The 23,996-nt window shown below is 37.5% G+C and overlaps 1 protein-coding gene across 3 annotated transcripts in view; it reads left to right on the top strand.

Annotated features, from left to right (window-relative positions):
• Nucleotides 1-18,234, top strand: part of LOC120414803 (RAC serine/threonine-protein kinase) — a 49,634-nt gene extending 31,400 nt beyond the window's left edge. For all 3 annotated transcript variants that reach the window (XM_039576119.2, XM_052709500.1, XM_039576120.2), the window contains exons 3-6: nt 1,338-1,535; nt 1,600-1,751; nt 7,887-8,505; nt 12,422-18,234. In XM_039576119.2, the coding sequence (XP_039432053.1) occupies nt 1,338-1,535; nt 1,600-1,751; nt 7,887-8,505; nt 12,422-12,502 (1,050 nt within the window). In that variant the 3' untranslated portion in view covers nt 12,503-18,234. The remainder of the gene's footprint in view (nt 1-1,337; nt 1,536-1,599; nt 1,752-7,886; nt 8,506-12,421) is intronic.
• The last annotated feature ends 5,762 nt before the right edge of the window (nt 18,235-23,996 follow it).

The raw sequence follows: 23,996 nt of genomic DNA, 5'->3' as shown, positions 1-23,996 counted from the left end.
CGTCGGGAACCTGGTGCATAAGATCGGTCAAGGCCCGTTCTTACACTGAAAATTGCGAATTGCGAATTCATAAGAAAGTTAATGTCGAAAAATCATAGGAGCAGTTTTTTTTTTTCAAAAAACTTGAAAATTTTAATGGAAATAGAAATTTAGGCTGTTGCAAATACTTTTCAAATTTTATGTGCGATGTAAAATTTAATTCTTAATCGAAAAGTCCTTCTGTAAAATTTTGATAAATTGCACCGTTTTTTGAGTTTTGGGTATATTATTCAACAGAATTGGCGTTTTTAATCAAACTTAATCAAGAAAATTCTCTACAATTTGTTTTTTTTTTTTTTTTTGACATTGTTGATTCCTCCTTTGGTTACTAAGATATGGTTTTGCAAAGGATATAAATTACCAAAAAATAGTTTTTTTTTTAAATTTTACCCAACTGGGTCCTCAAATTAAGCATAAATTTGTGATATTAATGTTCCCAACGACACAACACAACGTTTTCTGAGTAAAATTACCTTTTTGTACGACCGCAAAGGATTTAAAATGTTTTTTTTTGTTCAATTTTGAAGAAATAACTTTTGATTAACTTCGCGGCCCTTCTTGACAGAAAGCATCTAAGTTGACAGCTCGTTCCAAGGGAATCATAGAGTTATCTGCGTGCGCATGTATTGCGTGTATGTACACGAAATAGATTGAGGTTAAATTTTGTACCAGCCAGCAAAACAAATGGTGTGCTAGTGCGTGTGAGATCGGGCTTAGATAGCTCTATAGTTCCATCGTAAAATGCTGTCTTTCCAATTTATTTATACAATCAGAAATGGTTTCTGGAGTTTTTTTTTAAAAAAAGGTCCATAAACCAAATTTTAAAATAATACTCCTGACTCAAGGCGGTTTCAAAAACACCCAAAAAGCAAAAACTGGAAATTTGGTTTATTGGACCTTTTCAAAAAAAAAAAAAACTCCAGGTTTGTAATCGTTTTGTTTTACCGTTGGACGTAATAATTGGCACAGGGCTTTAGGACCCTATTTACCCTTAATTTTCAATCGATCTTGGAAACCATTCATCGGAAACTCGTGTGAAATTGAAACTCCTTGGAAAATATCTTCAGATTTTTAAAATCGTGACTTACATTTTAAAAGGGCATAAATAGTATTATTTTCAACTGGCGCAAAACATTTTTTTTTGTTATTTTTGGATATGTTTTAGATCACCAAATCGGTTTGGAAAAAATAATTTCTTTCTACAAAATATTAAAATAAATGTTCAAAACAGATTTCTCCTGTTCCCAACATCAAAGTATCATAAAATCCTTGTTAATTTTATCTTTTCCCTCCCCCAGACGCTGGAAAACTTCGAGTTCTTGAAGGTCCTCGGCAAGGGCACGTTCGGCAAGGTGATCCTGTGCCGCGAGAAGACGACCGCCAAGCTGTACGCGATCAAGATCCTCAAAAAGGAGGTGATCGTGCAAAAGGACGAGGTGGCGCACACGATGGCCGAGAACCGCGTCCTCAAGCGCACCAACCATCCCTTCCTGATTGTGAGTTCTGACTTAAGTAATTTTATGTTAAGGAATCTAATTTGTAATTTGTTTTTCCTTGCAGTCTCTCAAATATTCGTTTCAAACCGTGGACCGATTGTGCTTCGTGATGCAGTACGTCAACGGCGGTGAGCTGTTTTTCCACCTGAGTCGCGAGCGGGTCTTCTCCGAGGATCGAACCCGGTTCTACGGGGCCGAAATCATCTCTGCGTTAGGGTAAGTTTTCTTTGAAAAAAATGATGATTCATATTAGTGTGAACAAGTAAAAGAAGTCATGTGCCGAATCCGGGCGCAATAACATGTGACTCAGGTGAACCTTATGCATTCGGCGGCGGGGAAAAACCCAGTCCAGCAGTGGTCGGAATTAACCGCGTGCGGCCAAAATAAACAAACATTTATTATTAGCTCGCGACGACGACCACCAGGCTGAAGAAGCGCGACATAAAATATAGATGCGATGTTGTTGAACTTTTTTTTTTTTGTGTGTGCAGTCTTGAGTTATTTTTTGTCGCACACTTGTTGTTGATTTTGTGGAATTCCTTCGCCCATCATCGGCGGAAGAGTGCACTGGTCAGCGCAATCGATGTGGCTGAGGAGGATTTCGTGGAATTGACTTTGCTATTTGCAGTAAAAATGTCATGTTTGTCGTTTTTATTGAAACTCTGTGTTTGGTTTCTCTTTGTTGTTGCGGTTTTAGCTAGCTGAGCTTTGATCGGGCTATCTTGCTCGCGTAGTTGAAAAATGCTATTGATAACACAATAGTAGTTTATGCAACCAGTTGCAAAAAGAGGATTTTTTCAGCACGAGTCGTACATTTATCCAACGAGGTTCACCGAGTTGGATAAATACGACGAGTGCTGAAAAAATCAAGTTTTGCAACGAGTTCCATACAACATTTTTTGCAATTTCGAAAAACACCCATTGAGTGAAATTTTAAGTCGAATTTTCATGTATTTTGTCAATAAATCGTTTAAATCAAAAAAATGTTGAAAAGTGTTACTTTTCAAAACAAGTGCTGAAAAGTTCAACTTTTCAGCACCCATTTCAGTGCTGAAAAGTAGAACTTTTCAGCATTTATTTTGAAAAGTGTTGCTATTCGATTCTGTTATTTTTGGTACAGAAAAGTAGGCTATTTCGTCGTTCAAGAATGACAGGAAAAGTAAGTAGTTTCACGACGGAATTGCAAAAAATATTATTTTGTAATTTTTTTCTGATTAATTTTTAGGTAGAATCTAGTCAAATTGCTATCACATGAAAGCTCAAGTTTTTTTTTATTAAATTCTTACTGCCGTTCTACGCATAATTGTCCCATGTCAGTTTTTGACGATTTTGACTTTATGCCATTTTTAAGTTAAGTCTGATGTGTACTTTAAGAAAAACACATAAAATCTGGTACTTTGTTCGGAAACTCATCAAAAACAACACCAAGTCTGTTTGTCCCATCGTTGAACTTCTACGCATAATTGTCCCACCAAGTATTTTCTTACACGGAATCATTAGTTTTACTAAGCATTATGCCTTGTTTACCTGTTGTATAGCAAGAGGATAACAAATAAGGGTGATAAACTGCTAACTGGGGCGATTAGGGACACATAGGGCGAATAGGAACCCACGGGACAATTATGCGTAGAAACACAGAAATCGGTCGAATAATTTCAATCGCATTTTTCTCAATTTCACTTTTTTGAACATGGGACAGTTATGCGTAGAACGGCAGTCTAGTTCTTCAAAATCTTACATATCCAGAAAATGTAAAATCTTGAAAATGTTACAATGTTTTAGGCCAAGAATTAAATACATTTAGATATTTTTTGAATTACTGCTCCGCGTTCTATGTTTACGAAAGAAAACATAATATTAGACATGCACATTTCAACAATTTTTTTTTTAAAAATGATTTGAAATCTCTTGTTTTTCTTGAGAGACAACTAAAGAAAGTTGGATGGATTGAACTTATTCTCCAATATTCTTCGACGTGCCTCCCAAGTTACAATGCTATGGGTACGGAAAATTATAAATCGAGAACAAGCCTCTGGGCTTTTTCCGCTAAAGGTATCAATTTTAAGTCTTTTTAAGAAAAAAATTGTTCCAAAATAATCTATCGCTTAAATTTAGATTTTTGAATTTTATATGTTTTGCAGGGTTGTTACGGGAGAGTCGAAAAAAAATCCGCGCCAAATCCGCGCCGACCTAAAATCCGAAAACGCGCGAAATTCGCGCCATATAAAAAAATATCGCGACCAACATTTAAGAAATTTTATTTTTTAATGAAGAAAAACTTATACAGAAAATATTTGATAAAAAAAAACTCGTTTTATGTTTAAACGCTCCAAAAGAATGAAAGCAATAAATCCATTTTTAAAAATACCTCAAGAGACGGTCAAGGCAAGGGTCATGAAAAAAAATCTTCAAAATAGAAAATACATTTTTTTTAATTTTACATCAAAAATATAAGCTCGAAAATAAACAAAATCTAAATTTTTAATATGATAAAATTTTAAATTTCGAGAGTCCAAAAATTCAAAATCTGCCAATTTTTATACAGTTTTTAATCCAGAATCCTCATCTAAAATTTCACTACGAAAGAAATTTAATTTCCAATATTTAATTTTTTTTTAAATCTCTAACATAAAATATGACTTCAAAAATTGTGGCATTCAAGAGTTTAAGAATTTAAGAATTTAAGAATTTAAGAACTTAAGAATTTAAGAATTTAAGCATTATAAAATTTTGGAATTTAATAATTTAAAAGCTTAACTAAAATTATTTAAGATTTGAGAAATATTTTTTGTTGTTTTCCATATTGTTTTGAATTTAGTTTTTAGTTTTTAAATTTTGACTTTTTAATTTAGATTTTTTTTAATCTTAAAATTTTTGGTATTTTTTCAGATTTCTTAAATTTTGGATTTAGAAATTTCAGATTTTTAAAATTAATTTAAAATTAATATTAATTTTGATTTTTTTCGTTAATAAAAACTGTTAAAACAAAAAAAAAAAGTTTCGAATTTATGAATTTCTTAAGCTTTGAATTTGGAATGTTCTGATGTTTTTATTTTCGCCAAGAATGTTTAAATTTAGAAAAAAAATATTTCTACGATTAAATTCCATATAAAATTCGAAAGTGGAGGCCAGCTTCTGTTATGTTCAATCAAGCTCATATTTGGCGCCCACCATAAAAAGCCCCAATTATAGTTTTTGTTAAACATTCTAATGTCTAATATATCTTCGGGAAAAGTTTGTAATATTTGATTTACAACATATAAAATTTAATAAATCCAGTATAAAATTAAAAATAAATAAGGTTAAAAATCATTACTCTAAACTCAAAAGAAATTAAATATTCAGAGCCGGAGATGTTATGAAATGAATAGAAACATAATTTCTACATAATCTTCATCTTAATTTTTCGACATTTCGTACTAAGAAAATACAAACAAACATTTTCAAAAGAAAATTCAATTAATAAAAAATATGAAATTCTTGCACTCAAAGGAAAAAACAAATGATCGTAATTCCTGATAATATTTTTCTTAATAACTTGAAAGTAATTCTATCTCTCAATAAATTTATTTATCAAAATTGCCATCCGCGCGAAATCCGCGCCTGAGCAAAATTACCCAGCAAATCCGCGCCAGATCCGCGCTATCCGCGCGAAACGCGCCATCCGCGCGATCCGCGCCGTCCGTAACAACCCTGGTTTTGTTCACATTTGTAACAAACCTGAGCTTATTGGTGGATAGGTTTTGAAGAGAAACATCTCACCTTCAAAACGCTTTGTACATTTTGTAAATCTGTGTTGTCAATGAAAAGATAGGTGTTCTATTTATCGGACACCTTTTAAACGAGTTTAGAGTGATGGTGATACAATGCTTCGAAATCCTGGACGATTCGGAATCCAGAACCCTCATATTAGTTTATCAATTATTTTTTTCATAATAAATATCAAAACGTTATAGGACGTTACCTTCGGCGTTTTCAAGCAAGGTTACGTCCTTTTGTAAAATTACTTCAGATTTGATGTATTTTAAAATCAACTTTCATTTAAAATGTGTTGAGAGGTTGAAATAAACGCAAAAAAAATTAAATAAAGAAGGTATTAGTCTATGACAAACAAACTCGCATTTATTCGTGTTTGACAGTTTGCGGCAAACTCGTAAACAAAGCAAAACGTATGCAGGCTGAAGGAGGCATTAGACTATGAAAAACAAACAAACAAACAAACTAGCACTATTTTGTGTTTTGTGCCAAACTCGCAAACTGGTTTGCGGCAAACTCGCAAACAGGGCAAAATGTACATATGCAGGCTGACGTTTCTGCAAGCAAATGCAGGCAAACAAACAAAGCTGTCAAAAATTGCGAGTTTGTTTGTTTGTCATAGTCTAATTCCTCCTTAAATATATGAGTGTGCCTAAAATGTGAAACATTTCACTGAAACTTTTCATAAACGTCCAGAGCAACGGAAAAGCAAAAAAAACGTATGGCATTTGTTTGCAGAAACGTCATCCTGCATACATTTTGCCTTGTTTGCGATTTTACCGCAAACAAGTTTGCGAGTTTGGAAAACTGTCAAACACGAAAAAGTGCGAGTTTGTTTGATTGTCATACAGTCCAGACTCGGTTATCCGAAGCCTCGATTATCCGAAGTTTCGATTATCAGAAGTTCAATTATCCGAAGGTTTGTATGGGACTTCGGATAATCGAACGGAAAACGGAAAAAAATGTTTTTCGTATTTTTTTATTTTTTACTTTCAACATCAAATTTGAGTTCTGCAACCCCATTTTAGTAAAATTTTAACGGTTGATTGCCTATAAAATTACAAACATTTTTAACAAGCATTTTTTTTCAATATTTCATCACCGCCATTTTGTCCGCCATCTTGGATTTAAAATTTCTAAATCACTTTTGAGTAGTTAAGGGGTCATAGTAAAGCTCAACAATAAAAAATAAGACAACAAAAAAAAATTCGTGGTTCGATTATCCGAAGCGAAATTTTGACAAGCCCTTCGGATAATCGAGTCTGGACTGTAGTCCCTGTAGTCTGATACGTCCTTTACAATTGGATTTCTTGGAATCATTTCATCGCGCAAATTTAATGACACATGTCAGGCTAACATTTGGCGAAGAAGTGTCAATCCACGCCAACTTTTCACCGAAATGACATGAGAAAACATGAAAAATAATCACATCGGATATCTAATCTTCGGATAATCGAATCACAAAAAAATGTTTTCTTTTCTTATTTTTAATTGTCGAGTCCCCTAAACTATGATAATGTGATTAAGGATTTTTGAATCCTAAAACTAAAACTGAAACTAAAACTAAGAAAATTAAAAAACATTTTTTGTTTTTATGTTAATCATTCAATTATCCAATGTTCCATACAAACCTTCGGATAATCGAATTTCGGATAATCAGATAATCGAGTCTGGACTGTATGCACAAAATATCGTTTGTTTTGTTGTTAACAGCTTATTTGAGGCCTCAATAATGCCGCTCACTAACAGTTTAGTTCAAATTTGAGTAAAATTGAAGCCAAAACGAGTTTCCAGATTTCATATCAGCAATTATTCAGTGTCCGGAAATTGAAGCACAACAAGTCATTTGAATTTTGAGAAATTTGTTAAAAAGTTCCAACATTTAAATTTTTGATAAATATTGTACATGCACTTTCTTGAAATTGATTGTGTACATCTGGGTGATATTTGCACTTTTTTTTTTTTTTTTTTTTTTTTTTTTTAAGAAGACAAAACATATATGCCATTAATTTTAAAATGGAAAACTACGTTGAGAAATGCATTTGAAATGTATGCATTTGATGTTGACTCAATATATTTAAATTTTATATTTGAAAAGTGTTCAACACTATATAAAGCGTTCAAATTATTTCTATTAGGTACGAAAATAATTGATTCAATTTACCTCATTTGAAACAACGCACTTCTATTGGCTTGATCTAGCAAATAAAATTCAATCTCCAAATTTACCATCGTGACAGGGCACATTTCACGTTCCTGCTTGGGACAACACAATTTTCTGTTTATTTGATAAACAAACGTCCATAAAATCCATTGCCAAAAAACGTGCGCCGCATAAAAGTGAGTCGCATTTCCGTGCACTTTAAGCCGAATTTCGCCCCGATGACTAATTTGTTTACGTTCAAGTATAGGCGGATACGTATAGTTAGTTGACCTAAAAATTAGCAACTTGCTTATTTGGAGTTGCGCAGTGCATTAAGAATGACTCAATATCCCATCCGTAACGGCACTTCGTTATTCATTGAAGAACGAACGCGTGCACACACGTGCTAATGATTTTGTTTTTGTTCGCTCTTTTCACTTCTCCACACACAGATATTTGCACTCGCACGAGATCGTGTACCGGGATCTGAAGCTGGAGAACCTGCTGCTGGACAAGGACGGCCACATCAAGATCGCCGACTTTGGCCTGTGCAAGGAGCAGATCACGTACGGTCGCACCACGAAGACCTTCTGCGGCACGCCGGAATATCTGGCCCCGGAGGTGCTCGAGGACAACGATTACGGGCTGGCCGTAGACTGGTGGGGCACCGGAGTCGTAATGTACGAGATGATGTGCGGCCGGTTGCCGTTCTACAACCGTGATCACGACATCCTGTTCACGTTGATCCTGATGGAGGAGGTCAAGTTCCCGCGGAATATCACCGCAAATGCGCGCGATCTGTTGACTGGACTGTTGATGAAACAGCCGAAGGATCGGTTGGGTGGAGGACCAACGGACGCGAAGGAAATTATGGTACATCCGTTCTTCTCCAGCATCAACTGGACCGAGCTGTACCAGAAGCGTATTCCGCCGCCGTTCAAACCGCTGGTAACGTCCGACACCGATACGCGCTACTTCGATTCGGAGTTTACTGGCGAGAGTGTAGAGTTGACGCCACCGGATAATAATGGACCGTTAGGGGCCATCCAGGAGGAGCCGCATTTTTCACAGGTAACAAAGATTAATTGTAAGAAAACATCCATTAAATTTATTGAATATTGTTTCGAACCTGCAAATGGCTTGGAGAACAAGTAGCAATCTAATCCGTAATAGGCAATAGCCAAATGGAAAAAGTTATTAAATTTTAAGAGCATTTTACAAAGTTCTTCGTCATATTGGTCATGTGTAACATAACCCCTTGCACGTTTTTTTAGTAATTTTTTTTTAAATGTCCGATTTAGCAACATCCCTGTTTGCCATTAATTCTTGCGGTTTGATTTAAATTATTAAAATAATTTTATACTTGCAGCTGAGCAATTTTCTGAGGTTTCGGTGAATGATAGTATTTATATTTTTTGGTTTGGATAAAACTTTGTTTTCATGTTTTCTATATAAAAATGCAACTGTTTAAGTTATTTTCTGTGGAGGGCAGGGTTACCAGGTCTGAAGAGAAAAAAATCTGGCAAAAAAACTGGGAAAAATCTGGCAAGCCACTTTTCTCAAAGTAATAAGCAATTTTGTGTTCAAAAAACAGTGTATTTACACTTTTTATACATTATAGCTTCACAAAATAAAAAAAACACGTCAATAAAACAATGAATGGAAGAAACAGAAAATTATTTTTTTTTAAATTGGCTCGCAAAAAATCTGGCAATGCCAGATTTATCTGGCAACCTGGCACCCCTGGTGGAGGGCGTAATAGATGTCCGATCCTTATCATCACTCGGATGTAAGATCTTTATTAAATTTGGAACAACTTTCTCGAAGACCCCATATTTTAAAGATTTTTGCCTGCAAAGTTCCGAGAAAGATAAGGATCGGACTCCTATTACCCCCTCCACAGGTATAAAACTAAAATAGTTGCCCGGATTAGGACCACCCTAAAGTGCAACTGAGAAAAACGCGATTGAAATTTTTCGATCGATTTCTGTGTTTCTACGCATAATAGTCCCGGGGGTCTCTATTCACTCTATGTGTCCCTAATCGCCCTAATCGATTCCCGCCTTATCCACTGAGCTTCTATCGGATGGTGAAGTAAAAAACGTCGGTCCCGGTTTCTCCTGTCTCGTCAGAGGCGCTGGAGCAGAAATCCCACGTTAGAGGAAGGCCATGCCCCGGGGGGCGTAGTGCCAATAGTTTCGTTTTTGTTTTCGTCCCTAATCGCCCCAATTATTAATTTATTACACTTATTTATGATCCTCTTGATATACAACAGGTAAACAAGACATAATGCTTCGTAAAACTAATGATTCCGTGTAAGAAAATACTTGGTGGGACAATTATGCGTAGAAGTTTAACGATGGGACAAACAGACTTGGTGTTGTTTTTAATGAGTTTCCAAACAAAGTACCTGATTTTATGTGTTTTTCTCAAAGTACAGGTCAATAAACTCAAAACTGTCATAAAGTCAAAATCGTTAAAAAATGACATGGGACAATTATGCGTAAGACGGCAGCCTAGTGGTCATACAAAAATGGTTTTTGAATATTTAAAAATCTATAAATCGAGAATGAAATTACTGATCGAGTTAGTGTGTTCGACGAAGTTGAAGGTATAATTAAGAGGAACTTTTACATTTTTTTTGTTTTTGATAAAATTGGTTTTAAGGAATTAGAAAAAAAAGTCGATTGTAGCCTATTGTGAATCAGCTTAGGCCGTCTCCACGGCTGGGGCAAACATCGGAGCAAATCAAATTTGCACCCGAGGGCAGGCCCACCGCGGTACCTGTCGCGATAGCAAATTAGCTCCCAGTGCTCCCAGTTCATCGGGATTTCACGGATGAATGATGCACGGGAAAAATCGAATAAATATACAGCAGTTCCATGTGAAAGTTAAAGATTCGATTTGGCTCAAATTTTTTCTGGGGGTTCCTTGGCCAAAATAATCAGACCCGTATTTTTTTTTGTATGGCCATTAGGGTGGCCTACGCCGTGTTAGAATGGTCCAAAAAAATTGCCATTTTCGTCGATGAAATGAAAGATGATAAGTTTGACTTTTAAGAAAAAATAGTTTGGAATTTCTAAAATCTAGCCTAACATTTGAAAAAGTCTTATGAAAAGTTCAAATGCAATTTTGACGGTGTCTGGACCAAATATCCTGTGTGTGTGTGTGTGGTCCAATCCAATACCCGCTAGCCGGTAGCGATATTATTAGGTTTTACGCCGACTCGATTTGGAGGTTAGAAAGGAGTGCACTGTTTACATGGACTTAGCACAGTTCGATGCGGTCGTCGATTTTGTTCGGGGAAATTTGTCGACAATCGACGAAGACCATGTAAATAGTGCACACGAGCTGTCAAATGACGTCACGGTGTAAAACCTAATGGGAAAGTATAATCTGTATCAGACTTTGTATATGCCGAATGCTGATACAACTTATCTCAGTCCCGGGTATTAGGTGGTGATAGCCCTCGCGCTGCTTCCAACGACCCGTTTCAGAATGACAGAGCTCCTTGCGGTCCAATTCCGAGGTCGCTGGGCATTGTTCGGCCCCGCCTAAACATAGAAGCAAGCATCTGAAGGAAACTCGATCTATATTTAGACTTCCAATCCCCTCAGGCAAATCAGGGATCAGCGCGTATTTAATATGAGAAGATAACATGTTTCAACAGTACGGACCAATTCACTATTAGACTGTAAACCTTCTGATGGCCGACTGCTTAGCGTCCCAGACCACCAATCCAAAGGTGTGAGTTCGAATCCCACCTGATTCAATTTCGTATTTTTGTTCAAATTCCTGATTCCAAATTTCAAAGGTACCGACTGGGATTTGATCCCTGAACCTTCTGCTTGTGAGGCAGAAGCCGTAACCATTAAGCCACGGAGCCGGTTTGGTGTCTGGACCAAATATCCTATATCTGAAAATGTTTTTTACGGATTCCTCGGACAATTTTACATAACATATGAAAACATGGGCGAGGTTCATTAACAGGATGCCGAGATATGATTTTTTGAAAATAAAATCTGGGTTTTTCGACGCGCCGCGCGCTACAACAGGAAAATGACGAAATGCGAAAAAATCTACTTTTTTCACTAAAACTGCGATAACTTTAAAATTTAGCGATGACCTATACATGTTTGGGTATCAAAATTTTCGTAATTAAAATACGCAACTTTTGGTACCCCATAAATTTAAATATTTTCAAAAATAAAATAAAATTAAAATAAAAACAAAACAAAAATTCCAAGAATGTCACAAATCTTAACAAATCGAAAATTTAAAAACAGATTCTAAAAAAAAATTAGAAGGATTAAAAAAAATATAAATTTTTAAAAGAGTTTAAAAAAATTTAACAAAATTAAAAAATAAAATTCAAAAAATAAGCAAATGCTAATTTTTTTTTCATGAGGAGTATCTTAAAAATAAAGAAGAATTTTGAAAATAAAAGAAATTCAAAATCAAAAGGAATCATAAATATCTAAATCATTTCGAAAATAATCTTCAACAAAACAGATAAAAAAAAATCTATCATTTCATAAAATATAATCAAATACACAAAAACTCTAAAAACCTCAAATTTTATAATTTTTAAATTCTTGAATTTTAAATTTTTAAACTGTAGAATTCTTGAATACCTGATTTTTTTTAAATTTAACAATGTCTGAATTTTTCATTTTTTGCAATTCCAGAATTTATGAATTTTTAGATCTGTGGTAAAAACGGAGTTTCTTTTTAAGGTGGCGAATTTGATTATAGTATTCATAAGACTAGAGGAACTTTGATTTGCACCCCAGCCGTGGATACGGCCTTAGAGCGATACAGCCCAATCGGCATTTCTGCGAGCCTATGGTGTACTAAAGGAGCTATTACACTACGGCAAGCAAACAAACTCGCACTTTTTGACAGTTTGCTTGGTTTATTTTTTTTTAAATAGTTCAACTTCAATGTTCTTATTCCTTTTTTTTGCTCCTTTTCCTCTGCCCCACAGTTCAGCTACCAGGACATGGCATCCACCCTGAACACGCCGTCGTTCATGAACAACCCCAACAGCTACGTGTCGATGCAGTGAGCAGACTCGCGCAAAGGACCCCCCAGCAGAGAGCAGGTACCGGACAACTCTCCGGAGATCGGCAACAGCTTTTCGTTTGCGGCAGTGTTTCCGGAATGAACTAAGTCACCACCTCCCCCCAAAAGGGTGGTGCGCGTGGTTCGGTTCGACGACACATTTCGTTTTGATTCGAAAACCAGCAGCAGCAGCAGCAGCATGAGAAGGAGCAGAAACAATATTTAGTTGAAGCGCGTGTGGCGAGGGGGGCGTTCTGGAAAGGGGCGTGTCCCTCGCCAGCGTAGAAACCTTTCGCCCAGCAATAGACCGGTTAACTTCAGGTAACGCTGACACACAAAACAAAAAAAAACAGGAGCAATCGCAACAGGTGTCCCACCTTAAGACACAAGCAATAGCCCAACCAAAAGCAGCAGAAACAGACAAAATATTCCATTCCCACTTTTTTTACGTTTTTTTTTTCATACAACTATCCACATTCACAACCACAACAAAATAGTCAAACAGAAAAAAAATATTGTAGCAGATAAGAAGCGAAAACCGTTCACAACCTCCCCTGCAATTTAAAACTAAAAACAAAAATGGCTCTTCCTTTTTCAACCATGAATGCTAAAATTTATAATAAGTTTAAGGAGTAATTATAACGCGAGGAAAGAAAAACACAACAAAAACATGAAACTAAGGTAAAAGATCGAACTGTGATAAAACTAAAAAAAAAAGTTTAACCAATCAGATGCAAGCAAGTGCGCGCGGATTAACCATAAACAAATGCCCGAGAAATAAAGTTAAAAATAAATAAAAAGGAGGTGTAACTTGCAGAGCAAATAAAGTACCCCCCCAAAACATGTAGCGTTTAGTTTAAATCTAGCCGATAGTGGATAAAATAAAACAAAAATGTGAGGTAAAAAAAAAACTTACTGATAACTCAAAATAGACGGATTTCAAAATTTGCTGGCCCACAAAATTACTGAAAAAAGACACAACCCCATTTATATGTTTTTGGATTTCGCCAAACAGCCAAATTAAAAAAAAAAAACAAGCGGAAAACGCTGAAATTTATCATTAAATGTTATTGTTTCGTTTGAATTGTTTGTTGCTGTTGTAAGTATTGAACCCCCAAAATCAGAACATTTTTTTTTTGACTATTTTTGACAATTTAATTTTTTTATCAATTGATTTCGAAAAAAATATTTATCTTCAAAAAAGTACGGAAGTAAAGTCTAGTAGGCTATGCTATGCACCACGTCGGAAGCCAACCTTCTGTTTTTTTTTTTCTTGTAGCCTAGCAACGGCCACAACATTCGGTGACGAGGAGAAGAAAATTTCCTGGAACTTTCTCAAAGATTTTTGTCAACTTAAGCCGCACAGGAAAATGTACGACGCGGATCTCCGGCAAGTTATCCTCAGACTGGACGCGCTCCTTGCAAAACAGAACATGATGTACGACTGTTGGCATAAATAAGTTTGAAACGGAGTTGGTTGGACTTTGAACCAAGTTTTAATTTTGACTTGAAAAAGCCAAGTTATTTTAAAAATTTTCAAGTAGAATTTCTTAGATTTGTTTGGAGATATTTTGACGGTTTTGTTTTGCAATAATTTACCAAGTTTAACTTTAAAAACAGCAGAAATGCAAAGTAAGACTGGGTAAAAGTTGCAAGATCTGCCCCAAGTAAGCGATACGATCATTCACATAAATGAGCTGAAGAGCGACATTTCGATTTTAAAACAAATGTTTTTGGTGACAGTAGGGGAACAGCATCAAATTCCAGCGTGCCTCTAATGTTGGCAGGTCAGAACTTTGACATTCAATTAAAGCTAATTGAAAGCGTTTTCAACTGAAATGGAGTGATAAATAGCTCAATAAGAAGTGAGCAAGGAAGTTTCTATCAAAAGTTTTGCAAAATTAGTTGTTTAAATAGTGAAAATACGCAAATTGGATGGAGTTAGGAACGATTGCTTAACCTTCCAAACATACGAGAATTTCCCCTACTTGTTCACTAACTGGGCAGAGAATAGGAACCAAATATTTTTACTTCAATTCGCGATTAAAAGCTTCTTAATTCCACCAGATGGCGCGAATCATCGAAGTATGACGATTCAAATTTTCCCATAGGAATGAAAACTTAAAATTTAATTTACAGCTCTTAGAACAAAATTTTGAAAAAAAATTCAAGTAGTACGAGTGTAAACTTTTTGCCCTCTAAAAATTAACGCAATAAAAAAGATTTTGAAAAAAAAATTAAAGAAAAAATAGGTAAAATTATAGAGCATCAAGAGTTTACACAGTATCAGCTCGAATTTTTGCTCAAAAGTTGTTTTGAACGCTGGAATTTAACAGAACAGAATTCGCATACATAACCTCAAAGGCAAAAATTGGCGTTTAAGAGCCAATTTTTTATGTCTTTTTTATTGCGTGAATTTATAGAGGGCAAAAAGTTTACACTCGTACCACTTGAATTTTTTCTCAAAAATTGTTCTAAGAGCTAAAAAAATAAATTTAAAGTTTTCATTCCTATGTCACCACACAGGGAAAATTTTAATCGTCATACTTCGATGCTTCGCGCCATCTGGTGGAATTATTGAGCTTTTAATCGCGAATAGTCAAACAAAAATAAGTCAAAGCTTCACCCGTAACGGAGCTAGTCACAGATCGACTGGTACCCTCAGGGATGTTCCGATGGGGGCAGTGTTGCGATCCTCACGCGCTCACGCGCTCGTGAGCGCTCATTTTTCGCTCATTCGTGAGGAGGAGCGCTGCGTGAGCTAGCTCACGTTTGCCCGCGCTCACGTTTGCTCCGATTTTTTTCAGCTCGCGTTTGCCCCACGCTCGCGCTCGCGCTCATTTTTCGCTCACGGAGCGCTCACTTTGGAAGTATCGCGAATCGTTTTACGTTTTTGAGAAAGTTTTTGTTCTTCAATCCTAGTTAGATTTTTTGCTTAAGACGCAGCATGAGCATGTCAGTGGAAACATCACTTAGGATCATTTTTTTTATATATTAATTGAAATAGCTTATTTTCATTGACTATGTTTTTGAATAATAAATTGGATTCGCAAGGGTCAAATCATATTGGAGACCTACAGTCAGAGTTGAAAATTTAAATATTTTCGAATTAATCGGGCTTACCTTTAAAATAGTTAAGGTAAGCAGAGACAATTGCTGGGGCAAGGGTATGAGCGCGTAAACAAAAAGGACTGAAACCCTTAGAAAAACTTGGTAAGCTCGATTCAATTTCATGTGCTTTGTTTATTAAAATATAACATTAAACTGTTTTATGTACCTAAACAGTTTGTTGACTACTTTTCCAGCGTGCGGGTCAGAATGAGCAGCCATTAATAAAATCATTCCGTTTCATAAATCGTTCAGTGCTTGGAAACGGCCGATAATATTTATAAAGTTAATCTTTCTCTTTCTCATTTTAGAAAATGAGGTAAAATTGTTGAATCAGTTTTCTTTTTACATTAAAGCCTCCAAATTGCTAGTGTTTGAAATAATCCATTTGAATGAAATAATATAAATTGTCATTATTTTGTTTTACCACATAAAGGGTGGCTCCTCTTCCCCCAAGTTAATTATATTTAACACTTCCGCTACCAAGCCCCTGAAAATGTTCATTTATAGATTCAATAAATGATTTTTTTTAATATGGACATTCTGTAAAATGTTCCAAATATGAGAGATGATTATAACTTTTATAAAGCTTACTGCTTTTTTATAAACAGTTTTTTTTGTGTTTTTAAAACCGCCTTGAGTCAAAACTCCACATTCTAGAAACTTAAAATAAACATAATTTGTCAATTAATTCAATTGTTTGTACATATCAATGCATCTCTTCACGTCAATGAATTTTTACATTAAGAATGAGTTAGCTTTTTGTTAGCTCACTCAAAAGTGAATCATTCTGCCCCTTGGCTAATTCTGAATTTAAAATAGAACGTATATTTCAGTTCGCCGACTAAATCCATTTCATTGCTTACTTTTGTTCGTTTGACCACTTTCTTGTTTGTTTTTGCTGCCTGTTCTGAGATAGTTCTAGAAACTTCGTTTCAAACAGGCAGATGCTTCAACAGGGGAAAACAACTACCTACTTTGGCTCACCAGCTCACGTGAGCGCAAAACGCTCCAGTGAGCGTGAGCGAGCACGAGCTACCTGATAAAAACTCACGCTCCAGCTGGAGCGAGCACGCTTTCCGTGAGCGCTCGCTCATTCGCAACCCTGGATGGGGGGGAACATTTACGGAACCATGCGAATTTTGGCTAAATTCGTGGTTATCGACACTCGATACAGACATTTATGTAATTTAACATTCTAACAACGTTCTTTGTCGTAACGGTCATGTCTGTTACATAACCACCTGGACCTTTTTTGTCGGTTGGTTAAAAGCTCAGGATTCGCCCTAAGCAAGCGAAACGATCATAGGCATAAAAGTGTTTGATTGGAAGTGATTTCGACTTTGGAGATGATTGACAAGTACATAAATTGTGAAGAAATAACGATGTATTTAACTAAAAAAATAATCACTGTAAAAAGTTGATTAAATATTTTTTGTCAGTTCCTAAAAGTTTTCTCTTGCAAACAAAAATTCAAAATTATTTTAAGTTTGAAAAATTGGGCAATAGTTTCGGGATTCGCCCAAGGCAGGCGATACGACCGTTGTCACAAATAAATTGGAGCAAGACTTATTTTGATTGATTTAAACGAGTTTTTTATTGATTTTTTTTAGTTGTTGTTTTAATACTTTTTGTATTTTTTTTTCATAAATCGATTGACGATAAATTTGAAAATAACTCAACACAAACAGCAGCAAAGCAAACAAAATCTATGCGGAATCAAATAATTCCGCAGCAATGTTTATTTTAATGAATTCATACGCAAAATCTGATATATATCACTGCCTTAGATAAGAGAAAGAATAAACAAAAAGAAAACGTAGAAGTGTACCACACCGTGAAAGGCACAGTACCAGAGTGTAGAGGAGAAATATATATAATTGCAACACAAATATGACACAGTAAAGGGTCAAAAATATCGTAAAAAAAATTACCAATAAGTCAGTAGTTGACTAAAAACAACTGTATAACATAACAAAATATTGAATCCAGGCGGTAATCATGATTGATGATGCTATTATATAAAACAAAAACTTTAAGTTGACAAACAGCAAGATGCTTTAACCAGAACGTTAGACAAACAAAAGGGTGACGTTGATTTTCCTCTGTACCATCGCAACAGTTGACACAAAATTTATTCGACAAAAAAAACAAAACGCGTGCAAACAAACAAACAAAACCTATTGTAAAGAACTAACGAGGGTGCTCACTTATAAATCTGTAACGAGTAAGAAACTTTAAATCGTAAAACAACTTTATCAAACCACACAGAAAAGAGAACGAGAGAGTAAGGCAGCACAACTACTCAGAGAGAGAGAGAGAAAAATAAATGCAGAATAAAACTAAACTATATTACGAGCAGACAAACAATGATCCTAATCTTCCTTTTAAGTATTATACAACAACCTCGAGACAAAACAAAAAGAACCGCAATGCTATCACACGTTTGCAGACAGAAAACTAAGGATGCTCTAACAACGCGCGCAGTACGCAACAAATAAAAGCAAAACTTCAGTTCGAAAAAATAAACTGCAACGGGCAAGGTTCTCTGATAGAGAAGGAAAAAAACGGTTTGAGCAGAGAGAAATATGTAATAATAGCTGCAGGAATAAACGTTAATTTATAGAAGCGTTTTGTTCTTAATTTTTAATGTTCCGAAAGTCAATTCCTGAAAAAATCTAGGATTCGCCCTAAGCAAGCGTAACGACCACTAGCAATGGCAATTTGAAACAATGGACGTAATTGGATCTGAAAGAATTGTCCTCAACCCCTTACCATTCAAAATTATCTGTTGGTAAAAAAAAAATCCTATTTTTATTTTGGAGCAATTCTCTACGAAATCAGCCGATTTCGACCATTTTTTTTTTGTTTTTTTTTTTTTTTTATTTGGTTCAAACTTTGTCGAGGCCTTCCCTATTACCAAAGAAGCCATTTTGTATCATTGGTTCACCCAGATAAGTCTCCATACAATGTTGGCAGCTTTTCATGCAACAATGGTGCGTAAATATTCGAAAAACTGTAACCACCTTCACCTTCTCTGTGCTGTAACTTTTGAAGGTGTCTTTTGGTGTCTTCGGCAAAAATAGGTACAGGGACATTTATTTTTTTTTTTACATATTATATTTTGATATTTTTTTTGAAATTTTAGGGAAGGGAGAAGTATAGACACACATTTTCAAGGTTTAAAAAATGAAATATTTATGAAACTTGATGACCTTTTCGAAAAAATATTTAGATATTTTAAAATCAATACTAACATTTCAAATGGGCGTAATATCGAATGTTTGGCCCTTGACCAATGACACAAAATTGCCTCTTTGGTCATAAGGAAAGACCCCACAAAGCTTGAAAAAATCTAAAAATATAAATATAATATAAAATCTTTATCCGGTTTTGGTGAAGAATTGCTCATTGGAGATTTGACTTTTTGACACAGAAAATTTAATTATAAAGAATTAATTTTTAACAGTCATTTTTTGTAGACTTTGCTCTGTTTTCAGCGTTTGTTTATCTATACGTGAAATGAACTCATGCCAAATACGAGCCATCTACTACAAACGGTAAAACGGGCATTGATATTTTTAATCTAAATAAGGCCGTTGCTAATATTTTTTGAAGTTTATGTCCCTCGAATTAAACCTCGGGAGGGCGGGGGGGGGGGGGGGAACATAAACTTTGATAATTAAAAAAACGACCTAATTGGAATTTTGTCAAAGCCTAGAGTGAAACTTGAAAAATAACTTCTGGAATTTTGACAAAGAACTTTGTCCTAAGGTTTCTATACGTGGTGTCAATCCAAAATTTTCGCGAAGCGAAAACGTTACGTGACGAATTCCCCTCTCGGCAAATTTCCCCTCTTTTTGGTGCACGCTGGTTGGATGAGCGAACGTTTCCCAATCAGTCAATCGAGAGACGTGAGATTGATGTATCTAAAATCACCCCCACTCCACCTCATAATTTTCGGATCGTCGACGAGCCAACAAAACTCGGCTCGGTCGGTCCCGAAAATTTATTCTATTGCTGGACGTCGACGAGAACACATCAGAAGCAGATGGCCTGGCGGCCCGTTAGCAGACGGCCTGGAGGTCCGGGAGCAGATGGCTTGGAGGCAAGGACCAGCTAAGACATGCCAGTCGCGGGAGTCGATCATTGGAACTGGCCACCACCTGGACTGGAGTGGCCGGAGGCCCCGGGGATGTTCCGATGGGGGGACATTTGCCGGACCGAAAGAGTTAGGGCAAAATGGGTATCAAACTTTAGGGTTTTTGATAATGGACATGAAATTTGACATTTCGGCATTAGTGGCCACAATCCGGAGTGGCCGGAGGCCCCGCGGATGTTCCGATGGGGGGACATTTGCCGGACTGTAAGAGTTAGGGCAATATGGGTATCAAACTTTAGGGTTTTTGATAATGGACATGAAATTTGACATTTCGGCAGTAGTGGCCACAATCCGGAGAGGCCGGAGGCCCCGCGGATGTTCCGATGGGGGGACATTTGCCGAACCGTAAGAGTTGGGGCAATATGGGTATCAAACTTTATGGTTTTTGATACTGGACATGAAATTTGACATTTCGGCAGTAGTGGCCACAATCCGGAGTGGCCGGAGGCCCCGCGGATGTTCCGAAGGGGGGACATTTGCCGGACCGTAAGAGTTAGGGCAATATGGGTATCAAACTTTATGATTTTTGATACTGGACATGCAATTTGACATTTCGGCAGAAGTGGCCACAATCCAGAGTGGCCGGAGGCCCCGCGGATGTTCCAATGGGGGGACATTTGCCGGACCGTAAGAGTTAGGGCAATATGGGTATCAAACTTTATGGTTTTTGATACTGGACATGAAATTTGACATTTCGGCAGTAGTGTCCACAATCCGGAGTGGCCGGAGGCCCCGCGGATGTTCCGATGGGGGGACATTTGCCGGACCGTAAGAGTTAGGGCAATATGGGTATCAAACTTTATGGTTTTTGATACTGGACATGAAATTTGACATTTCGGCAGTAGTGTCCACAATCCGGAGTGGCCGGAGGCCCCGCGGATGTTCCGATGGGGGGACATTTGCCGGACTGTAAGAGTTAGGGCAATATGGGTATCAAACTTTAGGGTTTTTGATAATGGACATGAAATTTGACATTTCGGCAGTAGTGGCCACAATCCGGAGAGGCCGGAGGCCCCGCGGATGTTCCGATGGGGGGACATTTGCCGAACCGTAAGAGTTGGGGCAATATGGGTATCAAACTTTATGGTTTTTGATACTGGACATGAAATTTGACATTTCGGCAGTAGTGGCCACAATCCGGAGTGGCCGGAGGCCCCGCGGATGTTCCGAAGGGGGGACATTTGCCGGACCGTAAGAGTTAGGGCAATATGGGTATCAAACTTTATGATTTTTGATACTGGACATGCAATTTGACATTTCGGCAGAAGTGGCCACAATCCAGAGTGGCCGGAGGCCCCGCGGATGTTCCAATGGGGGGACATTTGCCGGACCGTAAGAGTTAGGGCAATATGGGTATCAAACTTTATGGTTTTTGATACTGGACATGAAATTTGACATTTCGGCAGTAGTGTCCACAATCCGGAGTGGCCGGAGGCCCCGCGGATGTTCCGATGGGGGGACATTTGCCGGACCGTAAGAGTTAGGGCAATATGGGTATCAAACTTTATGATTTTTGATACTGGACATGAAATTTGACATTTCGGCAGTAGTGGCTACAATCCGGAGTGGCCGGAGGCCCCGCGGATGTTCCGATGGGGGGACATTTGCCGGACCGTAAGAGTTAGGGCAATATGGGTATCAAACTTTATGGTTTTTGATACTGGACATGAAATTTGACATTTCGGCAGTAGTGGCTACAATCCGGAGTGGCCGGAGGCCCCGCGGATGTTCCGATGGGGGGACATTTGCCGGACCGTAAGAGTTAGGGCAATATGGGTATCAAACTTTATGGTTTTTGATACTGGACATGAAATTTGACATTTCGGCAGTAGTGGCCACAATCCGGAGTGGCCGGAGGCCCCGCGGATGTTCCGATGGGGGGACATTTGCCGGACCGTAAGAGTTAGGGCAATATGGGTATCAAACTTTATGATTTTTGATACTGGACATGAAATTTGACATTTCGGCAGTAGTGGCTACAATCCGGAGTGGCCGGAGGCCCCGCGGATGTTCCGATGGGGGGACATTTGCCGGACCGTAAGAGTTAGGGCAATATGGGTATCAAACTTTATGATTTTTGATACTGGACATGAAATTTGACATTTCGGCAGTAGTGGCTACAATCCGGAGAGGCCGGAGGCCCCACGGATGTTCCGATGGGGGGACATTTGCCGGACCGTAAGAGTTGGGGCAATATGGGTATCAAACTTTATGGTTTTTGATACTGGACATGAAATTTGACATTTCGGCAGTAGTGGCTAAAATCCGGAGTGGCCGGAGGCCCCGCGGATGTTCCGATGGGGGGACATTTGCCGGACCGTAAGAGTTGGGGCAATATGGGTATCAAACTTTATGATTTTTGATACTGGACATGAAATTTGTCATTTCGGCAGTAGTGGCTACAATCCGGAGTGCCCGGAGGCCCCGCGGATGTTCCGATGGGGGGACATTTGCCGGACCGTAAGAGTTAGGGCAATATGGGTATCAAACTTTATGGTTTTTGATACTGGACATGAAATTTGACATTTCGGCAGTTGTGTCCACAATCCAGAGTGGCCGGAGGCCCCGCGGATGTTCCGATGGGGGGACATTTGCCGGACCGTAAGAGTTAGGGCAATATGGGTATCAAACTTTATGATTTTTGATACTGGACATGAAATTTGTCATTTCGGCAGTAGTGGCTACAATCCGGAGTGCCCGGAGGCCCCGCGGATGTTCCGATGGGGGAACATTTGCCGAACCGTAAGAGTTAGGGCAATATGGGTATCAAACTTTATGGTTTTTGATACTGGGCATGAAATTTGACATTTCGGCAGTAGTGGCCACAATCCGGAGTGGCCGGAGGCCCCACGGATGTTCCGATGGGGGGACATTTGCCGGACCGTAAGAGTTGGGGCAATATGGGTATCAAACTTTATGATTTTTGATACTGGACATGAAATTTGACATTTCGGCAGTAGTGGCTACAATCCGGAGTGGCCGGAGGCCCCGCGGATGTTCCGATGGGGGGACATTTGCCGGACCGTAAGAGTTAGGGCAATATGGGTATCAAACTTTATGGTTTTTGATAATGGACATGAAATTTGACATTTCGGCAGTAGTGGCTACAATCCGTAGTGGCCGGAGGCCCCAGGGATGTTCCGATGGGGGGACATTTGCCGAACCGTAAGAGTTGGGGCAATATGGGTATCAAACTTTATGGTTTTTGATACTGGACATGAAATTTGACATTTTGACAGTAGTGGCCACAATCCAGAGTGGCCGGAGGCCCCGCGGATGTTCCGATGAGGGGACATTTGCCGGACCGTAAGTATTGGGGCAATATGGGTATCAAACTTTATGATTTTTGATACTGGACATAAAAAGTTGCATTTGGCCATTATCTGAAGTTAAGCAGTTAAAATAAATTGCTTATTAGGCAGGAAGTAATAAATAGATTACTGCGACGCACATTTTTTTTGTGCCTCTGCGAAAATCTGTTCTGGAATTTTAGAATAACTATCTCGTAATCAATTAGAGCCCTGTAAAGGGCAGTTTTAATGTCTGCTGTTCAAATTTCCTTTACTGTCGCCGATTGCTTGCAACAGCCTTGCAAAAACATTCCCGCATCTTGGTAACTTTCGAGTGGTGAAGGAAAGTCAATGGATTTCACCTCGATTTCTATTTAAGCTCCACTTGCAATTTCCGTCCCCTTAGTTCGATAGGACGTTAATTATAAGGGAATCATGGGGAAATTTGGACCGGACATTCTAATCGAAATTTCAACAATCATCTTGCAAAGTTCTTTGTCATACTGGTCATGTGTAACATAACCACCTGCACCTTTTTTTTTTACTCAAAAAATGATAACGGTTTATAAAAAAGTGAATATCTACCACCATTAAAATTAATTTCAAAATAAATTTAAAAATAAATCGAATTATTTTGGGCTTGGAAGCACTCGCAATATAAATAAAAGAAAAAAACTTAAACAATCAAAATTTTAAACAAATATGAGTTGAAATATACATAAGATGTATTATAACCATTGAGTTTTTATTCCTTGGTTTCAAAAGGAAAAGAAATAAGAATGACAAAAAATCAAAAAAACTGTATTTTCAATTTGATCATTAATTTTTTTAACGAAACGCCTGAGGACAACTTTATTTAAAAAAAACGAAATATCGAAGAGCTTTTTTTAAATTAAAAGGATTTTTTAAAATCAAGTTTCAAATTCAGTTCAGTAAGA

The sequence above is a fragment of the Culex pipiens genome, chromosome 3 (assembly GCF_016801865.2).
Source record: "Culex pipiens pallens isolate TS chromosome 3, TS_CPP_V2, whole genome shotgun sequence".
NCBI lineage: Eukaryota > Metazoa > Arthropoda > Insecta > Diptera > Culicidae > Culex > Culex pipiens.
Note: the sequence above shows the minus strand (reverse complement) of the source record. Positions and strands in the feature narration are given on the sequence as shown.